Raw genomic sequence first — 27,347 nt, 5'->3', positions numbered from 1 at the left:
GTACGTTTCTATAAATACCATTTATACGCTGCATAAATTAGATAAATTGCTTCTTTTTCATTTTAATTGTCTATCATTAGTTTATTTATAGAATACCTAGTTATTTCATTTTAGATAAATTGTTTATTTTACACTTTAACTGTCTCTCATTAGTTAATTTATAGAATACCTAGTTATTTCATAGAATAACTAGTTAAAGTGTCAAATTAATAACATATTACACACTTTAACGGACGCGATCAGTTATTTCATGGAATAACTAGGTATTCTATGAAATAACTGCATTATATACTTTAACGGTAACATATATAATACATAATTTATTTTCTTACATATCTCTAAGTAAAAATCGAATTTTCTGACATTATTTTAAGTTTGAGTCTCAGGAGAGAAAATCGAAACAAATGATCTAGTTTTTTTTTCGATTAAGAATTTTTTTGCCAACTTAAAAATTATTGGAAAAATAATGCAGTAAATTAAATCTGCATACTTACTAGATTTCGACGAAGGATCAACTTTTTCCATAGAATCTTTGATCCACGCTTCTACAATGACGTAATCCTTCACAAATCCGGGGACGTGGCACTTCAAGACTGCAGTATTACCTTTCAAGACAAATTCGTCATGCATTTCCACAGCATACCGTTGAGGCATAACTAAAAGGAAAACAAAACATTAAGCAGGTACTTTTTAAAGGCAATAAACAATATATGGTAAACAACACAAAAGAAGAAAATTGTGATCGTCTTATTACGATTACTGGTCAAATGCTTTTCTTATCCATTGGTCAAATGCTTTTTTTTTTCTGGTCTGACTCCTATAAATGCGACAATATTTCAAATCATGGGTCGCAAAAACTGTCTCAATTGATGTTTGTCGTCGGATTGGTTTTCGTATCCTGCCTATGTACGTGTTTCAAGACGTCACAAAATACTTTTTTTTCTTCAGCATTCATATTTATAATAAAATCACCGTCAAGACAGTAATTATAAAACACTTTAAATTATTATTATATAAATACATTAAGAATGACTGCTAGAGAAAAGAAAAAGAAAAAAAAATCTAAAAAAATTATCAAATAGCAGCTGTCTCCATAGCAACGCATGCAATGAGGACGCATGCGCACCGTTTACTATTACCCTTGAACACTGTTGAAAAGTGTGATGACGCCTAAATAAAGTGCGCACGCCTTCAAACCCAAAACAAGACCCATTTTGCCAATGGGTAGAAACAAAAACAACAATTTTGGTACTAACATTCCTCTTTAACCACTTCAGCATGGGGAACAGTAATGAATGATAGTGATGAATAAGTATGATATAGAATGAATAGTAATGGGCCAATGTAAAATGAGAGAAATAAGTAAGAGGACTTATATTCCCCGATTTAATGGACTTAATTTTATGAAAACTGCACTAAAGATGGGCTAAAGTACGGTATGTATGTAATCTACATGCTGTAATCTTAGAGAAGAGTTAAAACGCTTTTTCACACTTGCTCGATGTTTTAGGATATTTTTGCAAAGCACAAGAATCTGTCAGAGATTTCCAGCGTTCCTCTTAGTGGTAATAATCTTGACTGCTAGATGGTTTTTTGATTTATCGTTCGTTATTGTATTTATGAATTGTATTGGTTATTGTCCATATCGCTTATTGTTATCATTATTGATGGAATATGGAATTAAGTATACATGTAATTTTCTTTATTCATTTGGTTATTTAATTTATTTTACTTCGATAAAAAGATCGGATTCAATGAAATGTAAGAGAAGGCAAAGTGTAGTTTTTTTTCTTTCTAAACGTCAAAAGTAAATTAAGCCTTTATACAAATATGCTGGCTTCTTTTTTTTTCATAAACGTATTTACAAATTGAATTATCAATTTTTCTTTTATCTGATCCATTGCTGAATGGATGGATTGGAAAAAAATCCATTGCTGAAGTGGATGAAAAAAAGAACAAAAATAAACTACGGAAAATACGCTCTGTTGTGACGTCACAGTGAAGTGAGACGCTAGCTCAATGTGGAGTGTGACACTTTAGACGCTAGTTCATAGTTCTAATAATAAAATCTTCTTTGCAGTATAAAGCAGATTACGGACGACAAAACTAAATAATTTTTTCAAGTAGCATTATATTAATTTATTTAAGGTTTATTCTAATTAATTTATTTGATTCTGCATTTTGAATGTGATTCATACAATTCATTAAAAATTCACCAGAAATTTCTTGAAGAGTATTCTAGAATTATAAATACAAAAATGCTATTTTCTTACAGGTTTTTAATTATTAAAAAAATTAGGTATTTTTAGTATTTGTTTTCTATTTTCAGGATACAATTACTCCATAAAGTACACTATAAAATGTTTTCGTGTCAAATTGCACTATTTTTGAAGTAAACTAAAGTCTTTTACAGCGCATGCAAGCATGTTTTCAATTACATTTTCACTTTAATAGTATTTTCTTTATTTACTTATTTATTTTTTAGTTGTTCATTAACTTCAACACACATTTCCTTGCGCATTAGAATCAATTTTAGACGTCATTCCAAAAACCTTTCGGTTAAGAAACAAGCACATTTTAGCACTACATTTGCAATATTTCTTTCCAACAATTGTTTTGCAGATTTTAAACAATTTCTCCATACTTCTGCATTTAAAAATGTACTGAATCATCGATTCAAGTGTGCAATAACATCTTCATTCGTTTCAATATTTCTGAAAATTTTTTTAACATTCAAACTTTCGATCGCTTTTCTGATCAAATTATTGGGATAATATGTTGCTCATTGTAGATAACCCACATATTTTGAAAGTCAGGAATCCAAATCCATCAAAAACAAAAAAATATATGTTTATTTAGAGGAAGTACGTTGTTTGTGTTTGATTTCGTAAATTAAAATATCATTTGCAGTAAGTAATTTCGTAAAGGTTCGGCCTTTGAACCATTAATATTGAGTCCTACTTCATAAAATTAAGTCAAAGAATATTCAAGTTGCTCTCTTTTTTTGCTTTGCGCACTGCATAACAAGAAAATTTTAACTATATAAGGATATTTCAGGGTTTTTTAATTTTATTTTTAATTCTTTAACCGTTTCTAAGGCCGTGGTAAATATACTTACAACCACTTTTTAAAGTTCATGTTGAACTTTTTTACCACTTTTAATTTAGGTTTCCATTTGTTAATCACTTCAGCTTTCTTGAATTGAGTTTGAATAAAATTGGTAACCATTTGTTAATTCAAGAAAACGTATAAAAATTATGAAATACATAATTTCTTTTGAAGTTTGTAGTATTTATAAAATTTATTTTGTGAATATCAAAAAATAAAAGTCAATAAGTTTCTAATAGGTCGTGGTAAATATACTTACCACCAAAAAAAAATAGCATTAAATTTTAGATTAATTTCCTATAAGCTAAATGAGTTTATTTTCTTATAACAATTAATATTCTGCTATAAATTTCAATTCCAAAAATACTTTAAATTTTCTAAAAATAAATGGCCCATTAAAGGGTTAAAGGTCAGCTGAAAGTATATGTTTTTTATTCACCATTATATTGAATCATCGATATAATCTTTTTTTAAAATTATTTTTCCCATAATATAAAATTTATTGTCAAATCTATTCCTTAAAAAAAGTAAACAAAATTGAAAATGATTTCCACCTATACCAGGAAATAAATTTGTGTAATAAATTTACATTTACTTGAAGAAGTTATAAAAACTACATATGTTACACTACTACTTAACTATATTGCTTTGATATTCGAAAGAAAAAAAACATACAATAGTTTATGTTTAGAAATAACTTAAGAAAACCGAGCTCGAACATTTTTAAAATGAGTCCTTTTTTCTGCCATTGAGACGGTCCAAATATTTCGTATTCTCGAATACCTGGATACGGATCGTGTTTAACTCATACATTTCGCATAAATTGCACAAGAGAGAGATTTGCATTGCGTAGGCGCTTTGTTTTTATGACATGCCATAAATCCTAGCCGCGAGTGTTGCATTACCCAATACACCAGCAACCGACTTAATAAATGATATTTTACATCTGGGATATCTCCGAATTCAAATGTTTGGGGGGTTGCATTGTTGCATATGTGAATGCAATATAACTTTGCTCTTTGCTTAGAAACGAAAGATTGATATTGAAGCAGATCCCTTTTAAATTTTATTGATCTTAAATCGAGATTTCGTTGGAGTCAAGTTTAATTTATGGCATTTCATATTTGCAAGAGTAAAGTATTGATTTGGATATGGAGGCTATTTCTGGAGGTATTAAAACAGAGTTTAGTTGGAATGATTTTTTTTTTGTGTATCGCACGCTTATTTGTCTTTTTTGACTGGCTCAAAAAATTAAAATAGATAAAAATCGTAGTATGTAAAAACTTCCTAACACATCAAATTCTTCTAGACTTGTGTTAAAACTGCACTCAATATTTAAAATTTGTAATTATTTGAGAGATTTATGAGTGAAATGAATTGGTTAAAGCAGCGATTCTCAACCTGTGGGGCGCGCCCCCCTAGGGGGGCGCGAGCATACTAGAGGGGTGGTGCGGAAATATTCAAGAGAAAATATTATTTAAAAAAATTGATTAGCTGGATGAAGGGAAATCGCACATACACACAGAAAACAAAATACATTTCGACATATTTAATAACTTACTAAAGTGAAACAACTTATTAAATCAAAATTTAAGGTGGGGAGCCAAGGGTGGCTTTGCTTTGAGGATTTTTCCTAATTTTCTGATTAAGTCTGTGGGGCTGAATTTTTCTCTGTAATATCTTACACCTATCTCTAATATATACCATGTATATATAATTCATTTCATTTATTCATATTTCTAATATATTTCATTTATTACAAAATTGTAGTTTCTGCGCCTAAGGTTTCCCTCAGGTTCCAAAGGTGAACCAGATAAAGAAATCACTTTTTCACTTACTCAAATTATCTTCAGAAAAAGCATTTGGACTGGCAAGCGCTTTATAAAAAGGCTTGCTGGTTGGAACAAGTTTCCCGACTATAAAAAAGATATTTGTTTTTAGAGTGTATAATTTGTTTATTGATTTTACATTAATAGTTCTTGTGTGAAGTCACTAGCGATTCTCCTGAGTTAACTCATTAGAATTAATCAAGAATTTCTGAGTTGATTTTTTCAAAGGATTAACTAAAGCGAGTTAAATAACCATAATAGAGTTAACTAACCTAACCCATAACTAGTATAAAAATGCTCAAATTTACAAGAAAATACCAGAATCGACCACAAAAATAAAAAATACCTGAAAAATTACTTTAAAATGCAAACAATACAAAAAACTTGAAACAAAATATCGCAAACTCTACTAAAGTGCAGAGAACATCAAAATATTACAAAAGTTCAAAAAATACCAAAGTTCCACATTTGCTTAAAATGAAATAAATCAATTGGCATTCAATTCAATCATTCCTTTTTGAGAAATAATATGCTACGTAATGATTTATAATTAACTCTTTTATAGATTTTCCTTTGTTTCCGAAGGTGGCCCACGTGTCCCCAAGGTGGCACCGGTGTCGGGCCACCTTGGCGACTTAAAACTATTAATCTGATAGATTAATTTGAATTAAGTAATGTGGTTAAAGAAAAAGAAATAAACTTTCGGAAAACATACCCTAACTCAAAGTTCTAAGAATTTAAACACATACAAATTACAATATCTTCTCACCCAGAAATCAGAACGACAACTGAAAAAACTTAGATCACTTCATACAATGGAAGCCATTCAATGAAATATCTTACATTTCAGCCTCGTGCACCTCGGATACAAGATTTACAATGCAGCAGGGACATCTTATGGTTCAAAATAAATTTAATTTTACTTAGGGGGTGGGTTAGAAACACTGGCCACCTTTGGCTTACCCACCTTACTTAATCAAAACATACAAAATTTTTTTTAAAAAATTAGTAATTTTTAATGACTTCCTTGGGAATGTCTTGCAGAGCAAAGTTTTTTGAGGTGAGGCTTAATATTAGAAATAGTCACTCTCAGTTTTGTTTCTATATTTAGCCGTGATCTATATTTTGTCTTCAAAGAAGTCACAGCAGAAAATACAGTTTTACAAAGGTAGGATGTTGAAAATGGTAATAGAATGCGAAATGCCCTTGTTTTTAGTGCAGAAAAAACATCCTCCAGCCCAAAATTCAAATAGTGATTTATTACTAAATTGTATTTTGGTTTTGCCACTTGTCGTGAAGTCTATGAATTTTTCTTCCTCATCAATTGAGAGTCCTTCGGGAGTCTTATGAAAGTGATTACTAAACCACTCGTAACTTGCAATAAGTTTGTCGTCAGCAGGAAAATACTTTTTAAAATTCCTTGCCATCATGGCTAAGTGATTTTCAATGGTTACAAAAAGAACTTTTACATGTTCTTCTTCAGCCTTATAAGTTTTAGTACAATTATCCACATTTGTAAGCATTGTTAAGTTTTTTTGCTTTAAATTTCTGCCCCACAATTCAAATTTTCTACAAAAAGCATTAACTTTATCACTCGTATCCAACATATGTGTATTTGCTCCTTGGATTTGAAGATTCAAGTTATTTAATTTCTCGAATATGACGATCAAGTAGCTCAATTTCATCACAAATAAACAATAGTGAAAATTCTCGGTTTCCGTTCTGTTATCTTCTTTTAGGAAAATGGCGATTTCTTCTCTTAATTCATGAACACGTTGCAAAAATTTCCCACGTGATAAACATTTTACCCAGCATTTAAATAGTAACTCTGAATGTACTGAACCCATGTCGATACAAAGAGCGGAAAAGATTCTCGATCTTAGGGTTCTCATTTTTATATAATTTGCAACGGTTACAACCGTAGTTAACACAATATTTAAACCAGCATTTCTTTCGAAGCCAAAGCTTCTTTGCGGATCATGCAATGTGTCCAGACGCATTGTGGCGATTTTTGTTTTACAAGTGCATGTATACTTTCGAACCTTCTGGCTATTGAACGAGCACCATCGGTGCATATTCCGATGCAATTTTTGCATTCTATGTTTGCCTCATTCATAACTTCATTTGAAATAGCAAATAATGCTAGCGCTGTTGTTTTGAGTTCTATTGATTTGCAGAAAAGTAGTTCTACTACTGACATATTATCACAAAATCAAACATAGGCAATGAAATGAGCATCTTTATTAATATCTCNAAAATCGTAGTATGTAAAAACTTCCTAACACATCAAATTCTTCTAGACTTGTGTTAATATTGCACTCAATATTTAAAATTTATAATTATTTGAGAGATTTATGAATGAAATGAATTGGTTAAAACGTTTTTTTTTCTTACCAGATACTTAGTTTTTACCGGTATTTTCCATTCGATAACTTTTCTTTCCTCAATGTTTCGAAATTATTTTAGATGTTTTCAATATCATATTAACACGTTGAATGCCACGCTAATTTTACATGGATCGCCTGTCTGGCCAAACGGTAAGTAACTGCAAACTAAGTTTGCAAATATTTGACAGATTTTGCTAGTTTTTGAAAAAGTTTAGCATGACCATGACATATCTGAAAAAAGTGGTGAATTATATAAGCCTACAAATTGTTTAGAAATAGTTAAGGATTGAATTTAGAAATTGAATTTAGTAAACCAAGGAACGCAATTAATAAACTACCACTTGATAATATTTATTCGCTTTCCGGAGCAAATTGACGTCTTTGCGTATATAAATAAAACTATTTTTCTGTGTTCTATATTGCATTCATTTCTTCAAACCATTTTAGTAACGATAATAATATAAAAAAAAATTAAAAATTTACTCGAATTATGTGTTTCTAATAATCTTGGCTTCGCCGATCACCAGTGACCCCCGTGGCACTACGAACAAACTCAGTGCTGGTCACCGGTGACCCCCATGGCATTCAACGTGTGGTCGATAATTTTTTTTAAAAAAAGGGCTTCTTTTTGATGTTGAACCCAAATGTTAACAACGGAACCAGGGATTTCGCTTTGTTTTTGGAACTTTATCTAAGCTTTACGATTGTCTTTGTGTTAAATCCCTGTGTAAATATATAGTGGGAAAATTGAAATCTTTGCGAAAGAATCTACGTGAAAGAATTTAGAACGAGTCACTTAAGAGAATTCATTCTTAACGGGCTTGGCTTACTCGAAATTGAATGGAAGGAGCAATTGCTGAACTAAACAAATGCCACATTTCAACAACTAATCAGGATAGAGATACCCATACTACGACACTTGCCGGTATCCCATTGCCGTTGGTTTTAAATTATACAGTTTTATGTAAACACGTTTTAGAAACATAACTATAAACTAAATAAGCACGAGGTTTCAGATAATTTCAGAAATATTAATTTGCTAGCGTAGCTACTACGTTCATGTTCTAAAATTCCAGGATCGAACTCGAAACCCTCTGCCTCCATCAGTGGAGTGAGTGGCACCGTCACTGCTGCTCTAGGAACAGATTCATATGAAAAAGCGACCAAAAAATTATAGTCCAAAATTTATTTAAAAAAAGGGGGGTAATCAGGAATGAATAAACGCCACTCAGTACTATCAAAAATTTAAATTTTTTTTTATTAACAACATAATTAGTTTTGTTTTTATTTCAAATAAAAATATACATTGATTTTTTTTCTCACTTTTTAATAAATATATTTGATTTATTTTCATATTTATTTTCCTAGAATGTTCTAGAATCATATTCTAGATTTTCCCCGCTATTTTTGTGTCGTCCAGTGTTATCAGTATTCATAAACAGCCAGAGACTGTTAAATAGGAGAGTGAAGTGCTCCTCATCAGCCTGAGGGAGTGAGTGATGCAGCTTATCTCTGGTACAACAGATGCTGAGGAGTATCATTTGTCTTTTGGAGAACTCCTTAAGACTACCTATGAAGATGTTGAATGCAGTATCATGAACGCGAACTATGAATACAGATAAAATACAGAAGAGGCCGTGGGACTTCTTTTTATATTTATATTTATTTAAGAGTACTTTGAAGGTCATGCAAAATCAGAAGTGGCTTTAAATGCTCTGGATTTTTTAGTGTGGATTTTGAAAGCATAAAAAACACTTGTACGAGTACCGAGAAACCTGTAATGTTGACCATCAATCTAAATAGGATTCTTTATTAAAGAATTTAATTTATGAATCACAATTTCACCAAATTTTTCAAATATTATTAACACATATAGTAAATCTGTCGGGTCATAAAGTCCTCCATGTTCCCATAACAAATAAAACCTCTGGGGGTACTGATCCAGTAGTTTCCTTGTCTTCTGGATTGGCTCAAAATTACAAGGCTACGGAGTTGAACACTAGTAATCATAAGCCCAAAATTGAGTCGGATGTTCAACGACAGTTATAAAATAAAATGAAATATTATTAAAGAGGCCGGAATAGCCTGGTAGGTAGGGTACTGGGCCCATGCCCAAGAGGTCGTGGGTTCAATCCCCGCAGGGTGAAGACCCGTGTAACAAATGGTGACTGGTGCACGTTAAATCTGTCGAGTCACGAAGTCCTCCATATACCCATGACAAATTATACCTCTCGGGGTACTGATCCAGGAGTTTCCTCGCTTTTCGGATTGGGTTCAAAATTACAAGGCTACAGAGTTGAGCATTAGTTGTCGTAAACCCAAAATTGGGTCGTCTGCTTAACAACGGTTATAAAATAAAAGTATAAAATAAAATATTATTAAAGAGCTCAGGGTATAGAGCCGCGATAGCTCAGGGGATAGAGCGTTCTCCTTCCAAACAGGTGAACCGTGTTCGAATCCCGACAATGGTTGTTCGATACAAATTCCGCATCCGGCTTGCACCGACCGCGGGGTTGACGTGATATATCGTCAGTGGTAGACGGATCATGGGTTAGAGTCCCCTTGCCACCAGGCTAACCGTGGGAGGTTTTCATATTTTTGAACTCCATACAACACAAATGTGAGTTAGTTCCATCAAAAAGTCCTTTTCTCCCAATATTTGATCCAGGAGTTTCCTTGTCTTCTGTATAGGGTTCAAAATTACAAGGCTACGTAGTTGAAGATTAGTAGTCGTAAACCAAAAAATTGGGTCGAGTGTTCAACGATGGTTATAAATTTAAATATTATTAAAATATTATTAAAATCTATCTTAAGCCCCTATTTAAGGTAGCCATAAAGGCAAAATCTTTGTAATAATTGTTTGTTCGAAATGCCTTTGTATGAAAAATGGCTCCAAAAGAGTGTAAATTGTTTTCTCTGAAATGTGGTAATGAATATAATTTGTCTAAACGTACATGATCTGGTGAACTGACACTTTAAGAAATTATTTATTAAATAAAATGTACCATCAAAGTACGTGCACATATTTATCTGTATTTCGAATGGTAATATATAAGAATAAATATGTAAGAAATGATAAATGATAAACTTGTAAACAAGCTATCTATTGATTATCAGTCTAAGTTGACCACAAAGGCAACTCACTGCTATTAATTAATTTGCAAAAGCTTTACCGTAATAATTTTTATGCACCTTATTAAGAAAATTCAAAACTTTTGTTTTAATAATTATAGACAGCTGGATGCACAGTTTTCCATTTTCTAAAGAATGCATTGAATGATTACATATTTCCTATGCTTTTTATTATCCAAGTTATTTCAGAAATAACAATTCCATAATGATCGGATGAGAGTTAATAATAATAAGAATTAATAATAATAGGAGTTAATAATAATAAGAGTTATTAATAACAAGAGTTATTAATACATAAATTTATACTTAATGCTTAAAAAATATTTCAGCCTATGTAGTTATCTGTATAAAACTTAAATACTGAAAACAAATAAGTAAAACAAAAAAGAAATCTACTTTTACATGTTTAAGACTTTCAGTAATCCACATTATGTTCTCTTTAAAAGAATTAAATTTGCTATAAAAGAGAAACAAATAATGCAGATAATATTTTCCCTAACAAAAATAATTAGGATAAGGAATTAACATGAAACTAACTTTTTAACCACCTGTTCTCTTGAAACAAAAAAAGAACTAATTCAAATAAAATTATTTAACATTAATACAAATAAATTAACTTAACTATATTGACTTTTAAAGCTAAAGTAAAATAAAATAAAATCAATGAAATTTGCATAAATGCAAAATAAAAGACTCTTTGGAACCACTTACACCTTTGAAACAAAAGTGATGAGTACAATTATGATAATGGAGATACAGTAAACTAATTTGAATTACATTCGCTTTTTAAGTAAAAGTAAAAATAAATAAATACGCGAAATTAGAATAAATAAGGAACATCAAACTAACTAATTTAACTACATTCTCTCCTGAAACAACAATAAAAACCAGAACAAATAAAATAGAAAAAATGACACTTAACTAAATTTAACTACCTTCACTTGTAAAAGGAAACTAAAAAGTAGAGAAACCAAAACAATATGAGGTTATAAGAAACATAATAAATAAACTTTAACTACTATCACTTTTTAAACGAAAGTAAAAGATAAAATATATAAAGTTTGCGTAAATACGAAATATTAAACTAATTCGAACTACTTATACTTTTAAAACAAAAGTGATGAATAAAAATAATATAATAGAAATACATTAAACCAACTTAAACTACCTTTCATTTCTACACGAATGTAAAAAATCAAAAAAAAAAAAATTGAATAAATGAGAAACATTGAATTAACTGTTAACTACTGTCACTTTTTAAACAAAACGAAGAAAATAAATTCAGGATAAATGAGACAATTTAAACATACATTAACTACCTTTGCTTTCTAAAAAAAAAAAAAAATATAAAGAAATTTTTAAAATAGTTTCACCGAAAAGCAAGAGACAAAATAATTATTCATTTTATACCGTCAAATTATTTCAAACCAAATTTAAAATTTAATTCTGATTTTCTGCTGTTGTTGTTGTTAATATTGCATTTATTACATCTAATTCTAACAATAAATGGCAATTACGGGCAGATTAAAACAGAATCGTACAACAGTCAATGCTTTTGAATTGACATGGCTTTTCATTATTAGTATATTCTGTAAAACTAATGCACATTATTATTATAGAATGAAAGGAAAAGGAATATTTTTTCTTATGTATATTTTCTTGTCAGAAAGTGTTAGAGAACCTAATTTAACCATCTTCTATTCTTTGCTCAGAAAAAATATTCTGTTTCCATAGTTACGTGTAATAGCATTACAGCAATGACTGACGAAAAACACCCTGATAGAGTTTGGTTTTTCTTTTCTCTGAAAATGTTCTTTTTTATTCTTTTCAGGAAGTTGATCCTTTTGTTGCTGCTTCTCCTTTTGTTACCTCTTCTTGTTTTTTGGATCATAAATTGAAAGATTTTCTTTTTTTCTTAAACAGTGTCAAACTTCTACTTGTTTAACGATGCTTGCACAACAAAAAACCTGTTTATGAAATCTCTCTTTTTTTAAATTTTTTTTTAATATTAAGACATTCTTAAAGGGGACAAAATAGTTTGATTTTGTGTTAAACGGATAATACAAAAACATCTTTAGTTTACTTATTGATTTTTGCTTGAAAGGGGATCAAAAAAAATTTTTTTAAAACAAAATAGTACTTTCTTCAGGTTTAAACATTTATATTAGTTGGGAGAAACCTTCATAAATTAAGAAGTGTTATTTAATAGTATTTTGTGAGCATTTCTCACTAAGTCGAAAAAAAGCTGAAGAAAAATTATTAATTGTAAGGATTCTCTTTATTTTGGCTATCAAAGTATTAAGTAACAATTGAGTAAAGGAAGATAATAAGGTTGATTCAAACAAAAGTAAAAATAAATAAATAAAAAAAATTAGGATGAAAAAGGAACATCAAACCAACTTATTTAACTCTACCTTCCCTCCTAAAATAACTATAAAAACTGAAATAAATGAAATGGGAAAAAATGACAACGAACTAAATTTAACTATCTTCACTTTTAAAAGGAATCTACAAAAGCAAGACAAGATAAAATGAAGTGATATGAAGAATAATAAATCAACTTTAACTACTTTCGCTTTTTAAACAAAAGTAAAAGATGAAATATATAAAGTTTGCATTAATGAGAAATATTAAACTAATTCGAACTACTTATTCTTTTCAAACAAAAGTGATGAATATAATTATGATAATAGAGATACATTAAACTAGCTTAAACTATTTTCCAATTCTCAACGAAAGTAAAAAATCGAATAAATGAGAAACATTGAACTAACTGTTAACTACTGTCACTTTTTAAACAAAACTGATAAACAAAGTAAATAAATTCAGGATGAATGAGACAATTTAAGCATACATTAACTACCTTTGCTTTCTAAAAAAATAAAAATAAAAGAATAAAACAGTTTTATAAAATAGTTGCACCGAAAAGCAAGAGAAAAAAAATGATTAATTTTATACCGTCAAATTATTTCAAACCAAATTTTAAATTTAATTCTGATTTTTTTCTTGTTGTTGTTAATATTGTATTTAATGCATCCAATTTAAGAAATTCTAACAATAAATGGAAATTATGGGTAGATTAAAACAGAATCGTACAACAGTCAATGCTTTCCATTGACATGGCTTTTCATTCTTAGTACATTCCGTAAAACTAATGAACGTTATTATTCTAGACGAAAGGAAAAGGAATATTTTTTTTACATATATATTTTCTTGTCAGAAAGTGTTAGAGAACCTAATTTAACCATCTTCTATTCTTTTCTCAGAAAAAATATTCTGTTTCCATAGTTACGTGTAATAGTATTACAGCAATGACTGACGAAAAACACCCTGATGGAGTTTGGTTTTTCTTTTCTCCGAAAATGTTCTTTTTTATTCTTTTCAGGAAGTTGATCCTTTTGTTGCTGCTTCATCCTTTTGTTACCTCTTCTTGTTTTTTGGATCATAAATTGAAAGATTTTCTTTTTTTCTCAAACAGTGTCAAACTTCTACTTGTTTAACGATGCTTGCACAACAAAAAACCTGTTTATGAAATCGCTCTTTTTTTTAGTTTTTTTAAAATACTAAGACATTCTTAAATTGACAAAATAGTTTGATTTTGTGTTAAACGGATAATACAAATACCTCTATAGTTTACTTATTGATTTCTGCTTGAAAGGGGTACAAAAATGTGTTTTTTTAAACAAAGGAGTATTTTCTTCAGATTTTAAAACTTGTTTTAGTTGGAAGAAACCTTCGTCGACTAAGAAACGCTATTTAATAGTATCTTGTGAACACTTCTCAGTAAGTCGAACTAAAACTGAAAAAACATTATTAATTGTAAGGATTCTCTTTATTCTGGTTGTCAAAGTATTAAATAACAATTGATTTGATTTAAAATAATAGGTCTGGTGAAAGAACAAGATTGTTTTTCATAGAAATAATTAAAATTGTTAGAAAGGCTGGCTCTGGGAGTTGAAGAGAAAAGATAACTCTGCATATATTAAACAGAAAGAGGTTTTTCATTTAATTTTCGACTATGACTTATACATAAATTGCAATACAATTTATTGTTAGATTCTATTTCCACATTAAATATTTTTTTAAATAAAATTTGTCTTGATCAATCAAAAATTACACTGGGGAATAAATTTTTCGTTGCATTTCTGCACCCCAAGTCAAAATTTTTGATGGTTTTCCACTGTTGGACCAAAAAAATCCTGATGGTAACCATCAGTAATTTCATCATGAAAAACTAAATTTTTGATGGTAACCAACATAAGTAACCATCCCCCAAAGTAGGAATTCGGATTGATTTATGATGGTCCAACATAAGAATGGCAACTTGCTTTGATGATTTGTTCTTGTTGACCCATCTGAAATTTCCATCATAGTTTCTTAGAAATCAACTGCTGGAACGATCATGAACCACCATCCCAATATAGGAATTTGGNAGGTTTTTCATTTAATTTTCGACTATGACTTATACATAAATTGCAATACAATTTATTGTTATATTCTATTTTCAAATTAAATATTTTTTTAATAAAATTCGTCTTGATTAATCAAAAATTACACTGGGGGATAAATTTTTCGTTGCATTTTTTCACCCAAGTCAAAATTTTTGATGGTTTTCCATTGATGGACCAACAAAATCCTGATGGTAACCATCAGCAATTTCATCATGAAATATTAAATTTTTGATGGTAACCAACATAAGTAGCCATCATGCCAATGTAGGAATTCGGACTGATTTATGATGGTCCAACATAAGAATGGAAACTTGTTTTGATGATTTGTTCATCTTGAATCATCTGAAATTTCCATCACAGTTTCTTAGAAATCAACTGCTGGAACAATCATGAACCACCATCATCCCAATGTAGGAATTTGGACTGATTTATGATGGTTCAACATAAAAATACCCAATTGTCTTGATGGTATATTCCCGAAAACCAACAAGAATTCCCATTAAACCATCATGGAAATGTATAGTTGGAACCGTCATGGATCATCATGGATTGTTGGTCCATGACAATCAAACTTCTCTTGATGGTTAACCATACTAGTATTAAAGTAGCATTTTCCATCATGGAATGATGGTAGGTTGTTGGCCTATCAAAAAGCATGAACACATAAAGGGAAATGTTGGAAGATGGTGACCATTAGATGACGTTTGGCCATCATGAATCGCACGGTAAACATGATAAACCATCAAAATGTTTTGATAAGACCATCTAGAGTTTTGACTTGGATAAATACTTGATCTTGCCTAATTCGGGTATGGAGATTTCAAATAAATTAGTTTTGCTTCTAAAGCTGCAGATTTTTTTTAAATGGCAGTTTCAGTAAATTTTTTGTAGAAATTTGTTAAGACTGTTTAAAATTGCTATATAATAAAGGGGATCGAGTACTTGTTGCGACTAACTTCTAGGGGAGTTAGGGCACATCAATCGGATTAAAATTTCATCGGAACACATGTCCGGAGAGTGACGTTTTGATCTTTTCATAGGAACAAATGTCATCGTACGCGGCTAGAGAAGCTCCTCCATTATATGACTTGTTTAGATGTTCATAATAGGGAAATAGTCCTAGTGGAGCATGATGACTTTTTCGGGCAGAGGTTCCAATGCAATTTTAATCCTGAGGTCGTGTTTTAAGGGGAGTCGGTAGGGCATAAGTTAATAATGCTCAAACTGACCGATTTCGATGTACCTTTTCGCTTTGAAATTTGTGAATTTTTGTGGGGTATTTTTTTGGTATGATATGGCGTTGAAAATTTTGGAGACATTTGAGATTATATCAGTTGTATGTTCTAATAATATTTAGAGTTGACAGGAATACTTTTTGAGTTATGAAAGATTTTTGCTCAAAAATGAGGAATCTTTATAAAGAAAATTAAAAGTTCTCAGTATATAATTTTTAAAAAAAAATCTGGTAAAGATATGTATAAATAGTTATCACAGTGTATGCATGTATATGTAAATATACTGTGAAAAAAAAACTGAAGCAATATCTTGTTTAGATGCTGAGAAAAGGTAGATCGAATAATGTCAGTTTTAGCACTATTGGTATATGTCATACTGACTCCCTTTGAGTCTCAAATCTACATTGACAACAGTCAATTTGAGTCGCAACATTTATATGACTCCCTGTTATATACAGCTGTTTTAAACTGGTACACTTTTTAAAAAAATATTCTAAAAATGTCTTTTATTTAAAACTGTAGCTTGGTCGGTGAAACCGATTGCAGATTTTAAGTCAGCGATACGTAAGCATCAAAGATCTGTTAAAAAATCCCATGCGTTCCTCAGTGTTATTCATTATCCAACATAATCAACAATTAATTTTTCGGACATAATAATGGCACCTGTCTCATTACGCTTTCTGATTTAGCATTTACTTGTATTTGACAGAGTATACTTTGACAGATTAATGTTGATTCGAATAAAATTTAATACATAGAGTTACTCTTAGAATTGGATTTCAACGATTTTTTTTTTCATTCAAATTTATTTTTTAAAATTTACAACTTAAACTTTTTTACTATCTGTAAAATAAAATTAGAAGGTGTTTGATTGAGTAATACTTTCGATTTAAAACATAAGCTCTGCTTTATTCCAATTTTTTTCCCCCTTCATAGTCTGCTTTGAAAGTTCAAGACTAAGCCTGGATAAATTAAAAAAAAGAAACAATAAAGGATTAAAAAATAAAAAATAATAAATCAATCCATCACTGCATCTTCCTTATTTTGAGGTGATGTCTTTCATAGATCGAACTGAGTGGGAAAATAAATTGAATGTTCTAAAAACTCGAAGCACAGAACAAAATTCGAAGCATAGAAATTCGAAATGACGTGGGGAAAAATAAAACATGGAATTGCCAGCTGTGACATCAAGTCGATTAAGTGATGGAATAATTTTAAAGAAGACGTCAACGAAGTCTTAGAAATATGCAAATTCGGGTAAACATATTCGAGACTAGAGAAAAGAATGGTTTGGGTTTAATTTCTAAAAACTTTAAACTTAAGTTTCAAAGCAATAAGCATTAAAGAAAATTTTCTTGTCACTATTATTACAGTATTATATTATTTATTCAAAATATATGGTTTAAACCTTGACGATAAATCTTCTCTTACTTTTTTTTTGCAAGCATATGAAATGGAATGTTTCATACTTTTTTTCTAAGCCGCTCTGGTTTAAATATTAATCCTCGAAATCTATATNATAATAATAATATATAATAATAAATAATAGTTTTTACTACACACTTAGTAAAATCACAATACTGAAATGTAATTTTAACTGAATAAATGGTTTTTGGGCCATGCTCTAAGGTATCATGATAAATCTACTAAATTTTATTCTATTTGCGACCAAACAATATGGTAAAAAATATTGTATGATTTAGTATAGCAAAAACTATTGCCAATGAGCTTAAACGAGAATTATCGTGATTTCCGGTCTTTCCATGGAGCCAGAAACAAGTTTAATTTTACCTATATCCAGGTATTTTTGACATGCCTTTTTCTCTCAGCATGTAAATAAAACCAAATTATATACCTTTAATTAATTTGTATCTGAATATAAACAATTAATTATATTTATGTTTTTCTAAATAATTATTCATCGATGAATTTATACAAAAAGAAATCTTGAGGCCGGATGACAGAAGTGGCTTATGAATGATAAATGTATGATTTCTCTAAAAAAATAATAATTATTCTTGGAAAAATTTTAAAAATTTGTGTAAGAGAAATTTATATTTTTAGACTATTTTAAGTAATTTTATTAGATTCTATATCACGAAAGCTATAGTACAAAATTTTGAAATGTAGGAATGCTAATTTGAGTATCAAAAATTTTAATAATAAATAAAACTTTAAATTAAAACCTTAAAATTTAAACCTTATTAAGCCTAATATATATGACGAAATTCACAGCTTCAATGAAATGAACGTAATAATTTACTCATTTGGGCGAAATCTTCCTTCTCAATATTTTCCAGGAACTAGAAGTTTCACGCAAAGAAAATTTCACCTATTTTTAGTACTCATTCTTACAATGCATGTGGGATAATGCCGAACATTAAAAAACATTAAGTAAAAATATATAATACTTATAGATTAATATTTAAGCTCATTCTAGATAAGAAAAACAAATGAAGAAAAACAAAATATAGTTTTTTTGAAGCGAACAAGAATATACACTAAGTGTAATTTGTTTACTTCAATACATAACTTCATAGAAAAAGGCAGTGCAATGCTAGGTCTTGCTTATAGAAATATCTGTTTCTACAGTAAAAATGTGTCACTTCAATTTTTCCAAGTTATGTTGAAAAAGCATGTACTGACTTTAATTTTATTGGAGAATTATAATAGCAAACTTGTTCAGTGTATTTAGTACTCAAATAAAGTTTTTTGTCTGCTTATCAGCATTTTATAATAGGTTCACAAAACACTTAATTAACCAATAATATCAAAGCATCAAACCATATTTTTATATTACCTGCAATCTTTATATTACTTGAAAGCTTTATAATATCTTCAATATTTATAATATTTGCATTTGAATCAGGTATTAATTTGAAACACTTTTCGCTTTATGATATTGAAATCAAGTAAGAGTTAGCAGCAAACTTGAATAATAAAATATTTCGTCAAACTTTAAAATCGATAACGATGATGGCACTATTAAAACATTAATATTTCCATTCATATAAGATCTTTTTAAAGTATCTGCAATCTTTATATTACTTGCAAACTTTATAATACTTGCAATGTTTACAATATTTGTAATTTTAATCAGCTATTAATTTAGAATACTTTACACTTTATGATATTGAAATCAAACAAGAGTTTGCAGCAAATAAAATATTTCGACAAACTTTAAAATCGATAACAGCGACGGCACTCTTAAAACATTAATATTCCCATTCATATAAGATCTTGTTCAAGATCATGTTTTTAAAAATATTTTTAATATTAAAAAGAAGAAAAAAAATTCAAAGGAACAAGCAGAAATAAGAATTTCCCCAACATTAATTAATCATTTAAGAAAAATATTAATTCCGAATGTGTTTAAAGTTCGCAAATTAAATAAAGTACTCCAAAACTTTTCTATGAGATAAATTGATTTATATTTTTAAAAATGTCCTTTGAGTTTCCGGACGCAATTCAATTGATAAATAACTTCCAAACAATTCTCAAAAATATTCTCGACACTAAATCTGTAACTTCAATAGTATCTGCAATCTTCATATTACTTGAAAACTTTATAATTTCTGCAATATTTATAATATTAGCAATTTTAATCAGGTAATTATTTGAAACACTTTTCACTCTATGATATTGAAATCAAGCAAAGAGTTTGCAGCAAATTTGAACAATGATATATTTTGACAATCTTTAAAATCTATAACAACGATGGCACTATTAAAACATTAATATCCCCATTCATATAAGATCTTGTTAAAGAGTATGTTTTTAAAAATATTTTTAATCTAAAAAAAATTCTAAAGAACAGGCAGAATTAAAAATTTCCATCAGATTAATTAATCATTTAAGAAAAATATTAATTCCAAATGTGTTTAAAGTTCGCAAATTAAATAATGTACTCCAAAACTTTTCAATGAGATAAATTGATTTCTATTTTTAAAAACGTCCTTTGAGTTTCCGGACGAAATTCAATTGATAAATAACTTCCAAACAATTCTCAAAAATATTCTCGACACCAAAGTACTTTTTTTTTCCCTGCAGTAATCAGAAGTTCTGAAAAATCGACACCACTTTCAAATTGCACCGTTTATTTTCTTCCATTTTTTTTTCTTCCTTCCCTCGAATAAAGACGGATCGTAGTTGAGATACACGGCCCATAAATCACGTCACCGGTGTCAGAATCTTTCCCATTGATTTTTAATTATAAGATTTACTTGGAACTTCGTGTCAAGACATAATAAAAGAGGCTATCATTATGCGCGGGGCCCGTGCAGATGGCGAATGAAGATATTTTTATTGGAGCCCACTTACTGATTTTGATGATGACAGGTGCAGAGGATAGATGAATCTTTTATTTCACGCAAAGGCGCAATGCCCAACATTTGCATATTATTCTAATTCGCCCGAAGCAATAACGTTCTAATTTTTGCTGCGCTAATTGAAAGCGTTAAACTTGAGATTTATGAACGGTTTACCTTAAACATAGGGTATTTATGTTTTTTTTTAAAATAAATCAAAAAAGATTTTTTAAAAAAAACGGAAACGATTTGGATAAATGGAAGTAATTGTCGGCGGTAACACCATTGTTAATTTCATATTGTGATTTTTGTTTTATTTTGATTTGTAGAAATACTTTTTTAGGACTACTGATTATGGTTACGATATTTTCACACTGTTCAAATTTATTTGTACAATGTGCAAAATAAAAAGCAGTTGCCCTAATTACAATTGCTCTGGTGATCAGGCTTTTACGCGGTTAGACTTAATTTTAATTGGTAAGGGCTTTAACTTTATATATGTATACTTTATATGTGTATACTTTATATATATATATATATATATATATNTGTATCTTTAAAAACATACTCTTTAGCAAGATCTTATATAAATTAGAACATTAATGTTTTAATAGTGCCATCATTGTTATCGATTTTAAAGCGTGTCGAAACATTTTATTATTCTAATTTGCTGCAAACTCTTGCTTGATTTCAATATCATAAAGTGAAAAGTGTTTCAAATAATTACCTGATTAAAATTGCAAATATTTTAAATATTGCAAATATTATAAAGTTTGAAAGTAATATAAAGATTGGAGATACTATTGAGGTTACAGATTTGTATTGTGATATGGTTCGATGATTCGATATTATTGGTTAGTTAAGTATTTCGTGAACCTATTATAAAATGCTGATATGCAGAAAAAAAACTTTGAGTTCTAAATACACTGAACAAGTTTGCTATAATAATTCACCAATAAAATTAAAGTTAGTACATGTTTTTAAACATAATTTAGAAAAATTAATTGTAATATATAAATATTATATAATATATAAATATGCTAATAAGTGTTGATTATACTTGAAATTACAAAATCAGCTACAAAAATACGCAAATCTTCTAAATAAACATTTATTACAAATTTTGGCTCTTGAATTCTCAAAATTTGGGTTTAGCAACACAAAGAAAAAAAGTTAGGTCGAATCTTTCTGAATATGGTAAAATTTACAGCGTCCCTTGCTGTTTGGGAGGACCATGACGTTCGGTAATTGTTACCGAAGCTCGTTGGTAAAATAAATAATAGAATAAATTTTTATTATAAGTAAAAAAAAATGGTAAATGTAGTAACATTCAGTTATTTTCTCATATCTTAGGGCATTGCATAAAAACCATTTATTCGGATAAATTTACTTTTCAGTTTTCCTTTCCCTTTTTTTTTCTTAGTTTTTATGTTTTACTAAATTACTAAATGTGTGGTAAAAACAATTAATTTTGAAAACCAGAATTTACGGAAAAACATATGAACAGAAAAATTACAAAATGAATGGTTTAAATACCGTATATTTTGGTTTTATTAACACCTGGATTATGTTTTTTCTCAGAAATATCATGGCCAGTATTTCGTCATTACCAAAAATATCATTTTAAATAATGGAATTTTGCAATAGGAAGAGCGTTGCTCTAGTAATTTAGGTAAGAGAGAATAATATCGTCGCTTAAAATATCGTCTGGTCTTCACTAATTGAATAGCAAGTTTGCGATCATCCGCTCAAACCTTTAAGATTGAATCCTAGAACGTGAAAATCTAATCAACGGATTAAAAGTTGTTCAGGATGGTCCGTCTCTTATTTTCCGCTGTTTACATAAGTTTAACACCCAAAACAGAGATAGCGATATTTTTTAAAAGAGGGACTATATTGCACAAAAAAAATGATGATATATTTATTAAAGAAATGTATATTTGTTTGAGATTTATTTTATGAAACAAGCTGTAAACTAGGAACCTTAATGTAGGTAATGTTGAGTTTTTTTTGTTTTTTTTCAATAGAAAATAAAAGTTTTATTAAGCGAGAATGGGTATAATTTGAATGTTGCTTCATCAAGTACTGTGATTGTCATATAATTGTAAGTTTTAATTTGAAATGATGATTCTCCCTTTATTATGATTATTTTTATAGGGTTGCTGGATTTGTGTTTGTATACTTTTCTTCAAATAAATAAAAATGCAGGGAAAATATTAAATTTGTAAAGTGTTTATAAAGTTTTTTGAAATAAATTTATTAACAAACAAGTTTTGACAATAATTTTTTGGTATTTGACTAAATGTAAATTTAGTGACTTTAAAAATGAATTTTGAATTTATTTTCTGCTTCAATTTTATTAAGTTTTTTAACATTTTTCTTTAATTTAATATTATTGATTTTAACATTTTAATCATTTTTTGACATTTTTTATTATTTTATTATTTTTTATTTTAATTGTAATTTTTTATTATTTATTTTATTTTTTATTTTAATAATTAGTTTTTTTAAATAATTTTTGATTGAGCTCAGATGTAACCTAAACATTTTTCACTTGTAAATTTACAGCTTTCGAAAGTTCTGCTTAATTTTACAAGCTGGTGAAAAGGGCGCTGAAATTAATGAAAAAACCAAAAGTGAAAAAATAATTCTGAAAAATAAAATCTCATTTTTTTACATTTTATTAAAAATTAATGTCATTAGAATTATTAATTTCATTAAAAAAAGTATAATATAAAGGTTATTTTGCTGAAGAATTTTGAGAACTTGGTTCACGTATAATAATAATTAAACAGTCCTTTTCCTAACCTCAAAAATTTAACAATTAAAATAACTTAACTGAGAAGGAAATGAATCATCTAGTAAAATACAAGTATATCCAAGGAAGACTTCTCGTCGCTGTGAGGACGTATTTATTCTAAAGTAGTAGAGATTGCAAGAAAGCTTATTTAAGAAAATGAATTTCCTTAAGGATTGCTACCTAGAGATTAATTGCAAAATGCGAGGTGGTGAAAATTAATTTTTAAGCAAGATTTATCTCGAAATTATTTCAGTGTCGTTTTATTGTGTCTCTGTCTCACAATAACTGTTCTTAATCTTGCAATAATTGCTAAGACGCTGTTTCAAGATACTGTGAGCTGCATAAATGTGTTTTTATTTTCTTGAAAAAAATAAATAAAAGCTTTTAGAGTGGTTATATATGTAGAATTAAAAATAGTGACAATTGTGTGTGGAAAACAAAATTAAATTCGAAATAATGTAAAATGGAAAGCAAAATAATAAGAATTAATCAACGCCTAATTCGAATTTAAGCAAAAGGAGGGTGGTAAGATAAACAAGTGTCTCGATACTGAATATCTAATCGAATATTTGCAATGATGATCAATGAATATGTTTGCTAAATCAGAGGTGAAAATAAGCAGTATTTTATATTTTTTAACAGTCGAAATGATTACTCCAAAGAAACTGGAACAAAAAGAAATAATTCATGTAAAAAACTTTATTTGTTTCGAAATTCATAAATCTGGAGAAAAAAAAAACATGTTTCGAATCCTTACGAAAAAAGGAAAGAAAACGTCCCTTCGCAAGACGAAATGCCCTAGGCGAAAATGAGGAAGACGAAACAGATCTAGAAAAAACGCCAAGTCGCCAACAATAAACTAAAACACAAAAAAGGATAAAAGAATACTATAAATGACCATAAATAAAATTGATGGTCGTATTATAAATTATTTCAATATAATAAAAAAATAATAAGAAACAATTATCGTTACTTTGAACCATAATCTCATTCAGATATGCTTCTTCCTAATGAAGTGCCTTGTTGAACCATGCTACATTGCAAATTAATATTTACATTACTTGATTCTACAGTACTCGTTTCAACTTAATCAGCTTATATCATACTGAAGAGCCATGATGTCACAGGGTATAGAGCGTTCGCCTTCCAATGAGGTGAACCGGGTGCGAATCCCAGCAATGGCTGGTCGATACGAAACAGCATCCAGCTCAAACCGATCACAGTGCTGATGTGTAATATCCTTAATGGTAGACTGATCATAGGTTAGAGTCTCTTGCAAACGCGAGTTAGTTCTATCAAACAGTCCTCCACGAAGTCAAATTTCTCCCAATACTTGATTCAGAAGCTCCCTAGTTAATCGGGTTCAAAATTACATGGCTATGGAGTAGTCCGAAGCCCAAAAAATTGGGTCGGCTGTTCAATGACGGTTATAAGATAAAATATAAAAACCGCGTAAGCCTAGAGAGACAAATCAGAGCAGAATGCATTTCCAAGTGCCATGGAGGTAAGGATGGCATGGAATTAACAAGGTAATCGACATTCATATGATTTGAAAAAAAGATTCCAGAGCGAAAAGATCAATTTTGGAAAGAATTTTGACGTTAACAAAGTGAAATTTATACCTGAAATTCTGATAATGCGCTGCAATAGATGATTTATTGAACTCCTATCAATCACGCTCCTTTAATATGAAATATGAATAGTACGTGGATTGACCGATATATATCCAAGGTTGCATTAGCAAGTTACGGCGTGAATACTCCAGCGAGGTATCTACTATGTACTCATTTTTTCTCTTCTTTTTTTTCCTCCTTTTTTTAGTTCTACTCATCACTTTTATTTTATTTTCTACTTTCGCTTGCTGGCAACTTAACGTAATATTTTTCAAATCTGTTTTTTTTATATCATTCACGTCTTATGAGGCATGAGATCGGACACCTTTTATTTGACAGCTCGATACTTGTCAATATCGTTGGCTTTCATAATTTTTTAAAACAAATAAATTTTTATTTCGGGTATTGTGCAGCTGACTTTAAATGTTCGGTTATTTAAAAACTATAATGCAAAAACAGTAAACATATAGGACCTTTGCTACTGTATAGCTGTAATAAATAAATAAAACAAACGTCCAAATGAAATAAAAACGATATGAAATTAAAACAAATTGTAGTAATATTTTTTTCTAAGAACTAATTTTCAGATTTTCAGTATCCAAAAAATGGCAAAAATATCGATATTTTTTATTGCTTATAATAAAACTTCAAACTTCTTCAAATGCACTGAAAAAAAATCATTTCTCTATCTACATTTTTAAAAAAGTTATGAATGATTGTAGATTGCCCTAAAACAGAAATTTGATCAGCAGACAGACTTTAAAGCGCTTTTTCTCACAGATGATAATTTTGTATTTTAATCTTAATTAAATTCCTAAGGAATTTTTTCTATTTAAGATGAAGATTTAATGAATGATTAATTATAATGATTTCTTCTATTAAGATATTTTCTATTTAAGATTATTGAAGTAAACTTTTTTGTAATCTTAAGTATAATACACTTCTTTAAACTGTGCATGGAATAAACATTTTATGAGGTATTACAATTTTTACAGCATGTTATATATACCTTACAGGAATTTTTAACCTTTTTTTTCTACTTTTTTACAAAATAATCTATAAGAAATGTTCTGATTGATATATCAACAAATAAATGCACAAAATGGTTAAGATGAATATTGTAATTACTAAGAAAAAAAAATTTTTTTTGAAAATATGTTAAAGTAAAAAAGTTTTAGGGATTTAAAAATTTTGAATTTTTTTATTTTTTTAAAATTAAAAAGAAAAATATTTTAAATTAATTAAATTTTAAATTTTAATTAAAATTTTTTTAAGTATTAAAAAAATTTTAATTAAATTTTATTTAAATTTTAAAAAAATTAACAGTTTAACTATTTTTTGAAGATAAATTATTGATTATAAGTTAAATGAGCATGTAAAGCATCCACAAAATGAATGATTATACATTTATTTTAAAAAAAAATTGTAATCACTAAGAGAACCTAACAGGAATTTTTAACCTTTTTTTTTCTACTTCTTTTGCAAAATAATCTATAAAAATGTTCTAATTGATGTATCAACAGACGAATGCGCAAAATTTTTAAGATGAATATTGTAAGCACTGAGAAAAAAAAAATTATTTTTGAAAATATGTTAATGTAAAAAATACTTAGGGATTTAGAAATTTAGAATTTCCTCATTTCTTTTTAAATTTAAAAAAAAACATTTAAATTTCAAATTTTAATTAAAAAAAATTTTAATTTAAATTATTTTTCTTTAAATTTAAAAAAAATTAACCGTTTAACTATTTTTTAATGATAAATTATTAATCATAAGTTAAATGAGCATGTAAAGCATCCACAAAATGAATGATTATACAGTTATTAAAGATAAAAAAAAATTATTGCCAGGGTACCATGACCCCCTTAAAGAAAGCAATGAATATCTTTAAAAATTATTAACTTTATCTAATCACAGTTTCCCTTTGCCTCAAGATTTCCGCTGCACGAAACTGTAAATTATTAATTTATGATAACCTTGGTGCCGAGGGAGAAATTAATTATGTAAGGTTTTGTGGCGATAACACCGAAACCCTCAGTTTCAGGTTTCGGGATCCCCCATCGCGATTTACTCATCACTTAGCAATCACTAAATGACCTAAAATAGCTGCATAGGCTCTAATAAATTGACCCTACCGTTTGCAATTGGACGGTAAGGGAAATCGAGACATTAACTACAGGGGCGAATGGACGTGAATGGACGTGTTTCAGAGGATTGGCTTTTGTTTAGGATTCTGTTTCAGGGAAATCGATTCGAGAGAAGAGCTACTCTCAGAATTATTGATTCTGAGCTCGACAATTCCGTTCGGGGATATATTTTTATCACCGGATACAAAGGTAAATTGATACAATTTTTCATCAAATTTTAATCATGGGTATAGAATATCCTTAGTTATAAACCGAGAATGTTAGAACATAGCTTATGTATGAATTTTGCATATCTATATGTCTATATCTATATGTATACAGTCACTGGTCAAATTATT

The 27,347-nt window shown here is 28.9% G+C and overlaps 1 protein-coding gene across 3 annotated transcripts in view; it reads right to left on the bottom strand.

Annotated features, from left to right (window-relative positions):
- Positions 1-27,347, bottom strand: part of LOC107453534 (cell adhesion molecule Dscam1) — a 139,220-nt gene that overhangs the window by 85,022 nt on the left and 26,851 nt on the right. For all 3 annotated transcript variants that reach the window (XM_071185813.1, XM_043048070.2, XM_071185867.1), the window contains exon 3: positions 495-656. In XM_071185813.1, the coding sequence (XP_071041914.1) occupies positions 495-656 (162 nt within the window). The remainder of the gene's footprint in view (positions 1-494; positions 657-27,347) is intronic.

This window comes from Parasteatoda tepidariorum, chromosome 1 (genome assembly GCF_043381705.1).
Source record: "Parasteatoda tepidariorum isolate YZ-2023 chromosome 1, CAS_Ptep_4.0, whole genome shotgun sequence".
Classification (NCBI taxonomy): domain Eukaryota; kingdom Metazoa; phylum Arthropoda; class Arachnida; order Araneae; family Theridiidae; genus Parasteatoda; species Parasteatoda tepidariorum.
Note: the sequence above shows the minus strand (reverse complement) of the source record. Positions and strands in the feature narration are given on the sequence as shown.